Source organism: Osmerus mordax, chromosome 9 (genome assembly GCF_038355195.1).
Source record: "Osmerus mordax isolate fOsmMor3 chromosome 9, fOsmMor3.pri, whole genome shotgun sequence".
Taxonomy (NCBI): domain Eukaryota; kingdom Metazoa; phylum Chordata; class Actinopteri; order Osmeriformes; family Osmeridae; genus Osmerus; species Osmerus mordax.
This window is the reverse complement of record NC_090058.1, coordinates 13,199,890-13,214,521: the sequence shown is the minus strand read 5'-3', so window position 1 is coordinate 13,214,521 and position 14,632 is coordinate 13,199,890. Positions and strand designations below refer to the sequence as shown.

Here is a 14,632-nt window from a genome sequence, read left to right as displayed (position 1 = left end):
GCAATGTATCCAAGATTGACATAACATTTTAGTAAACATGCATATGCACAGGGCTCTGAAGTCTCACGCATTCCCCGTGAGACTCACCCATTTCAGCCGTTTCTCACGCTCTCACGCAACACCTTGTATTTCTCACACATTTCAACCATTTCTCACGCTGAGAGGTAAGGGATAACTTGTCCCGCTATACAATTAATGGACGAGGCGCAGGAACACTGAAGGACTATTTCTGCCGAGATGATAGTAAATGTCTCGAGTTATACAGAGTTAAATGCCAATCAGAAAACATCACCAGCACCCCACGCCAAACATTTGATAAAACGTGAGAGCCCTGCATAAATGTCCTACTGTATGCAGGCATTTTACATGAACTGCAGACCAACAGATTCAAATGTATCAGACGAGTGAAATTAGAGAATGTTTGAGTGTATAGAGAGTGCTGTAGAAAGAGTGAACTGATCAAGCAGGAACAGAGGATGCAGAAAAGGGAGAGAGGTGATGAAGACATGTAGAAAAGAGAAAAGATGGATTCAGTTTAAATGGGTCCCTCTTCACCCCTTTGTATATTGTGTGTTAGGGTATTGGGTCAGTGTGTGTGTGTGCATGTGTGTTGGGGTACTGGGTCAGTGTGTGTGCGCATGTGTGTGTCAGTAGTGAATGTGCTTCAGTCAAAAATCAAAGCTGGTAGAAAGGGCAGGCATCAAAGAGCACCCTCTGGTGTCTGTCCTTTCGGGAAGGCAGGATACAGAGAGAGGGAGGGAGACAGAGGGAGGTTGACAGAGGGAGAAAGAGCGAGAGAGCGAGAGGGAGGGAGGGAGTGGGAGGGTGTGTGATGAGGAATCAGTTCTGCCTTTGAGTGTCACAGCCTAATGGTTAGATACTGAAGAAAGTCACCATTTAATGAAAACTATGAGGTCAGTTTCTGAACCTGGCCAGTAGCCATGGTGACATGGTATGGACCCTAATGGACTTGAAGAGGACTGGAACCATCAACCCCTCCTCTTTCAAGGAAACATTTGCTCCAGCCCTCCCTTGTTTATTCACCCCTGTAGCCTCGCCCATGCCCTCCCTACACGCCCCTGTAGCCCCGCCCCTGCTGACAGGTTTAAAAGCGACATACGAATAATGCATTTACGAAGTACAGCAGAAAATCAAAGATTGTAGAAGCGCATGGTTCTAACAGTATTTTGGTGGACAAGGTCAAGAAATGGTCTGCACAGGTATCACTCCCCTCCCTCCCCTCTCACACTTCCCTTCTCCCCTCCCCTCCCCTCCCCTCCCCTCCCCTCCCCTCCCCTCCCCTCCCCTCCCCTCCCCTCCCCTTCCCTTCCCTTCCCTTCCCGTCCCGTCCCCTCCCCTCCCCTCCATCCCCTCCCCTCGTACATACCAGGAGCTCGGGGTCAGGTCTCAACCTGCTACTGTCCACAGACAGCTCTGCTACTCTATGCACAACCACAACTATGCACAACATTCAACAACGCACAACTGTACACAACTATACACAACAACACACACTTTACACAACTACACAAAACAATACACATCTATCCACAACTCCACTGCTGTATATAGACAAAAGTATTGGGACAACTACACATTATAACAGGAGCTTTTAAGACATCCTATTCTAAATCCATAGGCTTAACCCTTGTGTTATCTTCGGGTCATTCTGACCCATCAGTCATTGTGACCCACCGTCGTATTGCGACAAATTTACCGCATAGAAAAACAAAGTGAAGCTTTTTCTTTTAACCGTTGGGCTGTCTCAGACCCCCCACATTGCGAAAGTTAAAAGAAAATAATTTGTATTTGTTTTTGAATTGGCTACAATTGGGTAAACACAACGATGGTTCGTTATGAACCTTTGGGTCATGCGACCTGAAGGCAGCACAAGGGTTAAATATTTAGTTGCTCTCCCCTTTGCAGCTATAACAGCTTCTAGTCTTATGGGATGGATCTTTACATTACATTGCATTACATTTAGTCATTTAGAAGACGCTCTTATCCAGAGCGACTTTACAAGAGTGTTTCTATGGGAATTTTTGCCCATTCATCCAGAAGAGCAAGTGTGAGGTCAGACACTGTTGTACACAACTCTGCTATACACAACTCTACGGTACACAGGAAGAGTTTTTGACCATGTTGTCAGCTCTCCCCTAACCCTCTCGTCCAGGCTCTCCCCTAACCCTCTCATCCAGGCTCTCCCCTAACCCTCTCATCCAGGCTCACCCCTAACCCTCTAATCCAGATACAACTAACCCTCTCGTCCAGGCTCTCCCCTAACCCTCTCATCCAGGCTCTCCCCTAACCTTCTCATCCAGGCTCACCCCTAACCCTCTCATCCAGGCTCACCCCTAACCCTCTCATCCAGGCTCTCCCCTAACCCTCTCTCCAGGCTCACCCCTAACCCTCTCATCCAGATACACCTAACCCTCTCGTCCAGGCTCTGCCCTAACCCTCTCATCCAGATACACCTAACCCTCTCATCCAGGCTCTCCCCTAACCCTCTCATCCAGGCTCACCCCTAACCCTCTCATCCAGGCTCACCCCTAACTCTCTCATCCAGATACACCTAACCCTCTCATCCAGGCTCTTCCCTAACCCTCTCATCCAGGCTCACCCCTAACCCTCTCATCCAGATACACCTAACCCTCTCGTCCAGGCTCTCCCCTAACCCTCTCATCCAGGCTCTTCCCTAACCCTCTCATCCAGGCTCACCCCTAACCCTCTCATCCAGATACACCTAACCCTCTCGTCCAGGCTCTCCCCTAACCCTCTGTGTATTATGCAGCATGTGCTGATACTCCAATGGTGCTTTTGAGCTGCACTGCATTGAGACTGTCACTCTCTATTCCTCTACCTACTTTCTATCCCTTTCAATATTCCTCTTTCTCCTCTCCACCCCTCTCTCTCCATTCCTCTCTCCATTCTATTTCTCACCCTATATTTACATCTGATTAACAATCTGTTCCTCTCCTGTCCTCCCCAATTTCATTACTCAGTTGCTACATTTCCTCATGCATTATGGATAGACCTCCTTCATTGTACTCTCCTTCTGCTTTCTCTCCCTTTTTCCATCCGTTTATGTGACGTCATCTCTCCGTTGCCGTCTCTCCCTCCCTCTTAATCGACTTACTTTAATTCACATCTCTCTCACTTGCAAGCTCTCTTTCTCTCCTTTTTCATTGCTCTCTCTCTCTCTCTCCCTCTCTCTCTCTCTCTCTCTCTCTCTCCTTCAGTTACTCTGAATCTGAGTGTTTAATGGTCCATCTCCATCATCTCCTCAGAGAACCACATTATCTTGCCCTGACTCCTTTTACTTGTAGGCTGCAGTTACACGACTCAAACCCGCCACTTATTTTGTCTAGTTCAGACAAAGGATTTGTCAGCCTCCTCCACCATCTTTCCCCTGCAATTGCAACACACACACACGCACACACACTTCTGATTCCTACTGTAGAAATCCACTAGATGCACCTCAGTGAGGGCCCCATACTGCTGTCTGTCACCCAGGCTGACTCATTCTCTACCCATGATCCTTCACTTCAACAGTGTGTGTGTGCGCGTGTGTGTGTGTGTGTGTGTGTGGGGGGGGTTCTCTCTGGTAGTTACCAAGGATGGGGAAGACCTCTGAGTCACGACCTGTGATGTCATCACGGTGTCAGAGGGAGGCAGCAGACTCCACCTACTCTCCCTACATGGTCACACAGTCTGCTGTACTATACAATTATACACACAGGAAGCAGACCGCTCTACTACACACAGCTCTGCTCTACACAGATATACACACAGGAGGCAGTCTGAAACAACACAATTCATAGAATGTGAGGATAATTGTGATTCGGAGCCATGGGAATCCTAATGTTATTAGGGTTTATTGTGTTCCAGCATAACCTGGCAGATTAGAGAGTGGGATCTCATTATGTGTTTATGATGGCATTCTGTCAGAGGCGAGCAGAGCAAAGGAAAGGAGGGGTGGAGCGAGGAAAGGACAGTAGAAGACAGGAGAGGAGAGGGGGCTGTGTGTGTCTATCTGGTATTGAATACCTGAATCGAATACCTGGGATGGAACTATAGCTGTGCACCTAGGCCCTAAAACACACTCTAACCTAATGTGTTTCAGATCATTTCACTGACTCCTGCAGCGTATTGTCAAATCTAATCCGAATCAGATTGAGACACAGGTGAGCCATAAAATACATGAGACACACACAGGTAATCCATAATCATCCTGTCATGGTTTCAACCAGCAGCTTCTGGAGTGCTTGATGCTGTCTAGTTGCCCATAGTAACCAGTCAGCCGAGAAGAGCAGAGTAGTGAATGAACAGTGACTGGGGGAGGGGGTTGGCTGGCTAAACTGCCACAATCTCTGAATGAGGCACCTTCTCCATGAATACAATATGAGATTTGAGATTGTGCTGGACAATATACTGTGAAAAATACATACTATTTAGTAAAGTGAGTATAGTAAATTGCACATTGTTGGCAAAGCGCTAAGATAGTCATCATTAAAAACCCGTTGAATTCCATCATTCATATTCGTCTTGGTTCCCATCATTACGGTCGCAAATATTTCACTTCTGATATCTGGAGATAACAGTGACAGCAACTAACGTTGGCTTCCCTGGCCATGCTTTGAGCGTCTGCGCATGACGTATTTGCAGTTCCCTCAGCAACCAGCAGAGGGTGCGTGAAGGGGCGGAGTAAAACAAGGGGAAGGATCCAATCTTTCTGGGTCTGCCAATAACGGTTCGACTTCATGTGGATGGTACTTTTCCCAAATATGCGCTGACGGGAATCCTGGAGATCGAACCAAGTCCCTGCCCCCAGGAATATCCTATCCGTAAGAAGAAAGGGAATGTCTACATGCTCTTAAACGGTTTTGCGTAGGTATCACGGACTATAATCAGGTTATCCCACAGAAGCAAATAAATCCTTCCACGGCTTTATCTACACAGTCCAGCGCGTTCGGGACCGTTCACTGCTCCTCTGAATCTAGACCTTCATACCTGTCCAGGAGAGCAGCACTGAGGAGTTATTGCCACAAAGCAGCGTGCTTGAGTTGGAATTGGGGCTTCTGTCCTTTTTGATGAGAGCATTTGACGACGTCATTTAATAGGGTTTGTAACTGTAAATGTCCCTACATACGCGTTTTGCACCGGGGGAACCAACTTGTAAATGAGCCTAGACTGGAGCTGAAGCCTATACGTTTTATCTGAGGCTTGCTGCTCCAACCTACAAGAAACTGAACTTGTATTGCGGCTGTTGAGAGGAGACCAGTCACTCGGACAGAATGCCTCTTGCACAACTTGCGGAGCCGTGGCCTAAAATGGAGCTGGTGCAGCTCGAATCGGAGGTAAGGACGACACAGGTGATGGGCATTTGTGAGATTAGTTTGTGGGTGTACCGGTTCGCGAGCTTGTTGGAGCCATACGAAGGCAGATGTCTTCCCGTGACTTGCAGCATACATCATCGGTGTGCACGTGCATTGATGCCAGTCTCTATTGGATACTCTGTTGCTAATAAAGTTGAGAGCGAAACTGTACCGCTTTGTAGAAGAAGCTGGGCAAGCTGCAATCTTCTCAGTGATGATTTAATCAGCAAACAGGGTGAGAATGAACGCAGCTGAGGAATTCTGATGGAACGTTAATAATCACGTGTGATCCTCCCTCCAGTCAAATCCTGACTGGTGAGTTTGACCTGTGACCTATAAAGGTAGAGATGTTTGTCATGGCCATTGAGACAGGAAGCTGTGTGCAGGTCAGGGTCACAGCATGGATGGATGCCACCCCACTCTGGAATTGATGTAGATCACACATATTTAACTGATAAATATACATGTTTGATGGGGCAGACTCTCTCTCTTTCTCACTCACACACACACACACACACACACATACACACACACACACACACACACACACACACACACACACACACACACACACCCACACACGAAAAAGCTCTACTCTCTCAGATATCATATGACAGTGTATTGGCAGTGTGTTTCCAGTAGCAGGGTTAAGAAAGGAGACCAGAGACACAGTAGCCCCAGCAAGGTCCCTGGTTACCCTGGTAACCCCGATGTGTTACACTGGTAACCTCTGTCTGTTACCCTGGTAACCTCTGTCTGTTACCTTTGTTATCCCTGTCTGTTATGCCTAGCCCCTTTGATACAGACATCCCGCAATATTGCTGTAAAGAAAACTTGTCATTATGCCAGCTATGCTTGTTTACACTGAATCAAACAAAGCCGGCATCATGCTGCCCTGTGTGTGCTTTCAGAGAACATGCCAATGTTCTGGAATCATAGGTGCAACGTTAGCATTGTTGTTAGTGTTTGTAGTTCTGCCATGCCAGCTCTCCATTTTACTCAGACATCAATTAGTCTTTGTGACTACCTCCACTGCTGGCTTATTACAATGACCCCCCATTCTGTGTTCGTACCTTTTACAGAAAACTGCGAGGCGGCATAAAGACACAACATTTCTGCCTCGACCCCCTGTCTAATATGCTGGTTACCCCTGCATGTTACCCTGGTTACCCCTACATGTTACCCTGGTTACCCCTGTATGTTACACTGGTTACCCAAGTTTACCCCTGCCTGTTATCCTGGTTAACCTGGCTACCCCTGTCTTACGTTAGTAACCAGTCTGTTACCCTGTCTGTTGCCGTGGTAACCCTATGAGCCATGTCTAGGCTCTAGAGGGTAGTGTCTGAATTATGTTGTTGCGTGGACTTCTTGTCATGTGACCTACTTTGATGTTTTCTGTTTCTTTTATCTCTTTAAAGTGGGGGTACTCAATAGGCGGATCGCGGTCCGGATCCGAACCCAGACGCAATACAATTTGGACTGTAATAGTAATCACCATGACAACTCATTCACTTAACGTTGGCCGCAACCTCTGTGGGTCACGCAGGTTGTGTGTGTCATTTGCAACAACGTAGGCTAATCGATTTGCTAACGGTAGCTTACCTGTTTCTTCCTTAGCAAAAATCATGGCGTGACAAAACCCAGCAAAAAGCGAAAAGTTGATTCAGAAAATCGCAAATTTCTGACAGAATGGACTGACAAGTATGCATTTGTATTGCCGGTGGGGAGCACAAAACCGATGTGTTTAATCTGCAATGAGACGGTTGCCCTTGTCAAAAGTGGTAGAGCTAACGTGAAACGTCACTATGACACAAAGCATAGACACTTAATTACATACCTTATCTAACAAAATTACCCCCAGAACTCTGAGGTAAGGGCCAGAAAAATAAACCATGGTCCGTTCCGGACCCTGGACTGAATGGAAATTTTGTGAGTGGACCTTTTGAGTTTCTAATTGAGTACCCCTGCTTTAAAGAAACTAGTCTCGAACATTGTTCTCTGGGTGAATGCATCTTCTACCTGTCTATCTCTACAGTCTGATACCTGTCTATCCCTACAGTCTGATACCTGTCTATCTCTACAGTCTGATACCTGTCTATCTCTACAGTCTAATACCTGTCTATCTCTACTGTCTGCTTCCTGTCTATTTCTACAGTGTGATACCTGTCTGTCTCTACTGCCTTCTACCTGTAGATCTCTACAGTTTGCTAACTGTTTATTTCTACTGTCTACCTGTCTATTTGTCTACCTGTACTGTATCTGTCTATCTGTCTACCTTTACTGTCTATCTGTCTGTCTACCTGTACTGTCTACCTGTCTATCTGTCTACCTGTACTGGTCTACATGTTTATCTCGGTCTCCAGATGTTCGTTGTAGGGGTAGACCTATATGCGTTTTTCAGGACCGATGCCGATACCGATTAGTACAGATCAAGTAGACCGATAACCGATATTTTGAACCGATTTTCTTTAGTGTAAAAATGAAAATGAATGTCAAAATTAAGAATAAAAAGGCCTCTGACATAGACTCTTAAAATAATTTTAACCATATCTTTAATTCTGAGAGCTGTTAATGATAACAACATTAATATTAATAATAATAATAATATTAAAGAAGTAAATTTAAACCACAACAAGCAACAAATGAACAAATAATGGAACAAATAAAGGGAAATAATTCCCTGAAGTTTTATAAGCTACTAAAATGGGTAACAATTAGTAGTCCCAATCCAGCAGCACCAGGTTGTGGTGCAGGAAGCAGAAATAAATAATAATAAAAATATATCGGCAAATCGGTTTAGAAAATGACCGATAACCATAAAAATGCTTAATATCGGCGCCGATAATCGGCCACGCCAACAATCGGTCGACCCCTAGTTCAGTGTCTGACTGCTGAAGAGTAGTGCTGCTCGAGTGTCTATATAGGTTATATTCTGGTAATACTCTAGTATACTCAAGACTGGTTATACTCTGGTATTCTGGTTATTCTCTGGCTCTGGTTACACTCTGGTTACACTGGTTATACTCTGCCTCTGGTTATACTGGTCATACTTTGGTTCTGGTTATACTCTGTTTAAACTCTAGCTCTGGTCATACTCTGGTTATACTCTGGTGTACGCTACTCTGGTTAAACTCTGGCTCTGGTTATACTGGTCATACTTTGGGTCTGGTTCTGTTTATACTCTGGTTATACTCTGGTTATATTCTGGCTTTGGTTCCACTCAGGTGCTGGCTGTGTGGAAGTAGTGTAGCTATGCAGTTAGGGAGTAGTGGATGGTTAGGTTGAGTTATGAGCTATACAATTCCTGATAAATGGCTGAAGCAGGTCCACATTATTCAACCACATTGACACACTATTTCACTCATACAGATGGGTACACATACTCGCATATGTACTCTTGCATACACACTCACTGATACAGAGTTTGGACTGGGAGTGTTCCCTCACCAGGACTTTGACCAGGCTTGTTACTTGTCTGACAGTTATTTGCAATATCACACTCACTTCATTCACTCATTGGTCTTGTCTCACCTCTCATTGCTCCTGTCTCACTTTCTCTAGTTGTTCCTGTCTCACATCTCATTGTACCTGTCTCACCTCCTCTCATTGCTCATGTCTTACCTCCTCTCATTGTTCCGGTCTCACCACTCATTGTTCTTATCCCACCTTTCATTGCTTCTGTCTCACCTCCTCATCTTTCTCCGGTCTCACCTCCTCTCATTGCTCCTGTCTCACCTCCTCTCATAGTTCATGTCTCAACCTCCTCTTATAGTTCCTGTCTCACCCCTCATTGCTCCTGTCTCACCTTTCATAACTCCTGTCTCACCCCTCATTGCTCTTGTCTCACCCCTAACTACTCCTGTGTCACCTTGCCCCTGAATCAGAGTGGTACAATTCCCCAAGGTAGAAAGGAAATCCTCTAGCAGAGCAGCCTCTGGTAGGACAGCCTCTACCAAGAAAGCCTCTAACCAGCCCCTGCTGGTACTCAGTAGCTCAGCCAGTGAGGACAACAGCCCTCAGACTACAGCACATTCCAATGTGAGGCATGGGTGTGGTCTCCAAAATAACTCAGCAACTGTGTGTATATGTGTGTGTCTGGGCTAGCCTTCAGCTAAGTTGGGTGTGACCTCTGGAACACCTGGGCAGGGGAAAGGGGGAAGCCGGGAGGGGGGATAAGTGGAAGGATAGGGAGGGAGAGTGAGGGAGAGGCGGAAGTTGAGTAGAGGTGGGGGAGGGGAGAGAGAAGAAGAGAGGGAGGGAGGTAGAGGTGGAAGTTAAGAGGTGGGGGAGGGAGGTAGATGTGATTCGCTCTTGAGAGACGTGTAATAACACAACCTATAGCTTTCCTCTGGATTCCTGACTACTACGTCCTCAGACAACCCCAGGCTGCCTACCTACATTACCCCCCAGCCTCTAACAAGCTAAACAGATTTAGACATATAGAAGAGAAGAGGCAGGTGAAGAGGAGAGACAGGTAAAAGAGGGCAGACAAGTGAGACAGGTAGAAGAGGAGAGACAGATGAAGAGGGGAGACAGGTAAAAGAGGGCAGACAAGTGAGACAGGTAGAATAGGAGAGACAGGTGAAGAGGAGAGACAGGTAAAGGAGGGCAGACAAGTGAGACAGGTAGAAGAGGAGAGACAGATGAAGAGGGGAGACAGGTTGAAGAAGGAAGACGAGTGAAGATGAGAGACATGTGAGACAAGTAGAAGAGGAGAGACAGGAGAGAGTGTTGGAATGAGATGTGGAATTCATTGTGTTCCTAGAGGGCCTAGGTTGCCTGGATACAGGGCTGTATTGTCTTAATTGTAGCTTTAACACTTGACTTATCTGTTTAAAACACACACAAACACACACCATCCACTGTGGATTCCTTCACATTGTTTACTTTACTATAAATTATGCATCTATCCTCTGACATCTTTAGTGTGTCAGCATTAAATTAGGTATTTGTGTATGTGTGTGCTTGCATGTATGTGCCAGTGTGCGTGTTTGAGTGTGCGTGCATGTGTAAGTGTGTGTGCGCATGTGTGTGCATGTTTGAGTGTGCGTGCATTTGTAAGTGTGTGTGCTTGTGTGTGTGCATGTTTGAGTGTGCATGCATGTGTGAGTGTGTGTGTGTTTGTGTGTGTAAGTGTCTGCACATGAGTGGGTCTGTGCGTGTGTGTGTATACGTATGTGTGTCTGTGCTCATTGAGGGACTCCAGGGGATGGAGCATGTTTAAACTGGGACACATGGATCAGCCATGCAGGGCTAATGAGGGAGAAACAAGTGGAGCCGCTTCATCCACAATCAGCTCCTGACACACGCACGCACACACAAATCTAAAAAAAACACACACAGACTCTAAAAACACACACCGTTACACAGATGCTTAAACACACAGACATGCTAAAACACACACAGACTCTAAAAACACACACCGTTACACAGATGCTTAAACACACAGACATGCTAAAACATAGACAGACTCTAAAACACACACACACACACAAAGACAGACAATACAGCACACATACACTTGTGTCTTTGCAGCGACACTAGCAACTTGGAGAGATGGGGAGGAGGAGAGAGGAGTGAGGGGAGAGGATTGGAGAGGAAGGAAGAGGGGGAAGGATTGAATAGAAAGGAGAGGACTATGTAGCAACCACTGGTGATTTCTTTAAGACTGCAAGGAAAGCTTGGCTTCCCCTGAAATGTAAAAAAATTTATGGTCAAATATTTACTATTGTGTTAACATTTTAAATGCGTTAGAACACGTTCAACTCGAAGACGAGTTCGTTCAGAATCAGCTACATATTGTAGCAGGTCGACTGACTCGATTTACTTCTCATACTTTCCCGTAGCGTCACAGTGCATTTCCCTGTTGAAGCCCAGCGTCCATGGACTTCAATGGGGCTGCTTTGATTTTTGGGTGTGCTCAAGCCTTCGGCGAGAGCACAACCTTTGTTCTCTCACATATATATTATTATTATTATTATTATTATTTTATTTTTTTGCCCCCCTAAAACTCAGTAAATACTTGGCCTACATAGACAACGTAGGTGTCAAAAGTTTCGTCTTGGTAGCGATTGAGTTGCTTCTATTGGAATTTACGTTCCGTTGCATGGTTTAAGCTTAAATTAAGTTTTTGTGGCAAAAAGTGAAGCTAACGGTGGCTAATTTGCTAGCCACAGTCACTGACGTTACTAACGTCACTGCGTCACTAACGTCACGAAAACACGCGTGACTACCTTTGCCAGAACATTCGTTTAGCATCTGTTAACTTGGGGGATAGCTAGGCTAACTATAGCTTTACTGCAAGGCAGCTGCAGAAACGCCACAAGAAAAGAGGCCAGGGTGATAACTATTTACTCATTTTACTTTGTGATATGACACACAATTGTGATGTGTAATGTACAATATAAGCTGATATTATTAAGGAAGTACATCTACTTTCGGAAACAGTAGTCTACTATTTCACTGAAGTATTAGCATCATGACATTAGCCTGTGTTTCCCGGGCAACACATACTACAGTGGTCTATGATGTAGCGTTATCTGTTTTCAATCGTTAAAATAAACATTCCTCACATATACATTTTCGTTGTAGGATTTATTCTGACATTAGAAAACGATTTGTTGGTGAAATTACCATTACCTGTGGTTTCAAACCAGTGTAGCTCACTGCAACGCTGTAGCTTACGCGAGACACACTACAAAAACATCTAGCTACAGTACACAGCTGTTTAGGAAGTCAAACGGCGACAGAAAAGGTTCGGCACTCCCCTTACTTAAATCAAAAGTCTATCTAACTACTAACCTGAACTTCATTGCCACAGCCTAAACGTTGTCAATCTGTTCATGAAAATAATTAATTTCAGCCTAAACCGTACAACGGAACGTTAAATCCAATTCAACCAACGCAATCGCTACCAAGACGAACACAGCAGTAGTCTAGTACTGTACCGTAGTAGTACAATTTACCGGGGCAGCTTCTCAACACAGGGCTATATCGCATTTTGCGTTGTTACTGACAATGATCGCTACCAGTGAGCTTTTTATGAATGAGCAATTTTCCACTAAATAAATGTCAAGCTTATTTACGTTTTGGGGGGCATATTTTCAGTTAGCAGATGGTACCGTTTGAATTGCGATTCCATCTTCTACTGCCGGGTAACGTCGTAGAATAATCTTCAAAGGGGTTTTTTATTCATGAATGAATGCAATATGAGTAGGCTAAATGCCTGAAAATATCATGAGAAGAGAAAAACTTAAAATGACGTTTAAATCATAGAGATTAGGTAAATTTTTACACCGGTCTGCAATAATGTCACGAAAACACGCGTGACTACCTTTGGCAGAACATTCGTTTCGCATCTGTTAACTTGGGGGATAGCTAGGCTAACTATAGCTTTACTGCAAGGCAGCTGCAGAAACGCCACAAACAAAGAGGCCAGGGTGATAAATATTTACTCATTTTACTTTGTGATATGACACACAATTGTGATGTGTAATGTACAATATAAGCTGATATTATTAAGGAAGTACATCTACTTTCGGAAACAGTAGTTTACTATCTCACTGACATATTAGCATCATGACATTAGCCTGTGTTGCCCGGGCAACACATACTACAGTGGTCTATGATGTATCTGTTTTCAATCGTTAAAATAAACATTCCTCACATATACATTTTCGTTGTAGGATTTATTCTGACATTAGTAAACGATTTGTTGGTGAAATTACCATTACCTGTGGTTTCAAACCAGTGTAGCTCACTGCAACGCTGTAGCCTACTGTACCCGAGACACTAGTGTGAGTAGCTAACAACAACTCCTCAGCTGTTTAAGTCAAACGGCAACAGAACATGTTCGGCACTCCCCTTACTCAAAAGTCTTTCAGTAGGGAAACTATCTGACTACTAACCTGAACTTCATTGCCACAGCCTAAACTTTGTCAATCTGTTCATGAAAATAATTAATTTCAGCCTAAACCGTACAACGGAACGTTTAATCGAATTCAACCAACGCAATCGCTATCAAGACGAACACAGCAGTAGTCTAGTACTGTACTGTAGTAGTAGAATTTACCGGGGCAGCTTCTCCACACAGGGCTATATCGCATTTTGAGTTGTTACTGACAATGATCGCTACCAGTGAGCTTTTTATGAATGAGCTATTTTCCACTAAATAAATGTCAAGCTTATTTACGTTTTTGGGGGCATATTTTCAGTTAGCAGATGGTACTGTTTGAATCGCGATTCTATCTTCTGCCGGTAAAGTCGTAGAATAATCTTCAAAGGGGGTTCTTTATTAATGAATGAATGCAATATGAGTAGGCTAAATGCCTGAAAATATCACGAGAAGGGACAACTTAAAAGGACGTTTAAGTCATAGAGATTAGGTCCATTTGTACACCGGTCTGCCAAATGTATTCGTTTTGATTCAGCCTGTCAGCTGCCTCTTGCAGGGGAAATGAGAAGACATCATATTTCATTCTACACTTCACTCATATTTTGAGTTGTAAATGAGCAGCAAAAAAAAGATGCTTTTAAATCTATGTAATCTTTATAAATAATAAGTAGGCCCGATGCATTTTTATATAAAATATACAGAGCCCTGTGCAACCGACGCAAGCAAGCACACCCTACAATTTCCCCAGAAATTGTATCCTCTCTAGTTTTTTTCTGTGATTCGAAACTATACGATCATTGGATAAATGCTGCGGTTATGTCCCGCCCACGGACGCTCAGGGTCTCTGGGGGTAAATGGAGGAGTGGGCTGGACTGGACGCCGGGCTTCTGCGTGATGATTGGAGGATCTTTCGAAAGACTGCATCTCCTTTTTATTGACAGCGATTTTGTACTATAAAAAGTCGCCGAAGCTATTCGAACAGTCCCATCGCGGATTTTGCAAGTGTCGTCGAAAGACAAACTGCTGCAACCTACTTCTTGGTATTTGCTTGGTTAAATTGCTTGCCAGTTTTCATCATACGTTTCATACGTCTACAATTATACACCACATTCCTTGTTCCAGTTTAACCACATACTCAAAATGACACCTTGCCACTTTGCAATTTGCACCATTTGTATCTTTGGTACTATTTGTATTTTTTGTACTATCTGTATTTTTAGATTGTAAATTATGGTTACTTTATATTTTATATTTTATTCTAAAATCCCCTTAGTATTAGCTAGACTTTGTTCCTTTTGTATAGTTAGACCACATATTTAAGTTTTAAGATTCCTATATGTTTAATGTATGCACCTTCCTGCCA

At 44.3% G+C, this 14,632-nt stretch overlaps 1 protein-coding gene across 1 annotated transcript in view; it reads left to right on the top strand.

The window, feature by feature from the left end:
• The first annotated feature begins 4,777 nt into the window (after positions 1-4,777).
• The window catches only part of rps6ka1 (ribosomal protein S6 kinase a, polypeptide 1), a 31,722-nt gene continuing 21,867 nt past the window's right edge, over positions 4,778-14,632 (top strand). Inside the window, exon 1 of the mRNA XM_067242831.1 lies at positions 4,778-5,357. Coding sequence (XP_067098932.1) covers positions 5,295-5,357 — 63 coding nt within the window. The 5' untranslated portion in view covers positions 4,778-5,294. The remainder of the gene's footprint in view (positions 5,358-14,632) is intronic.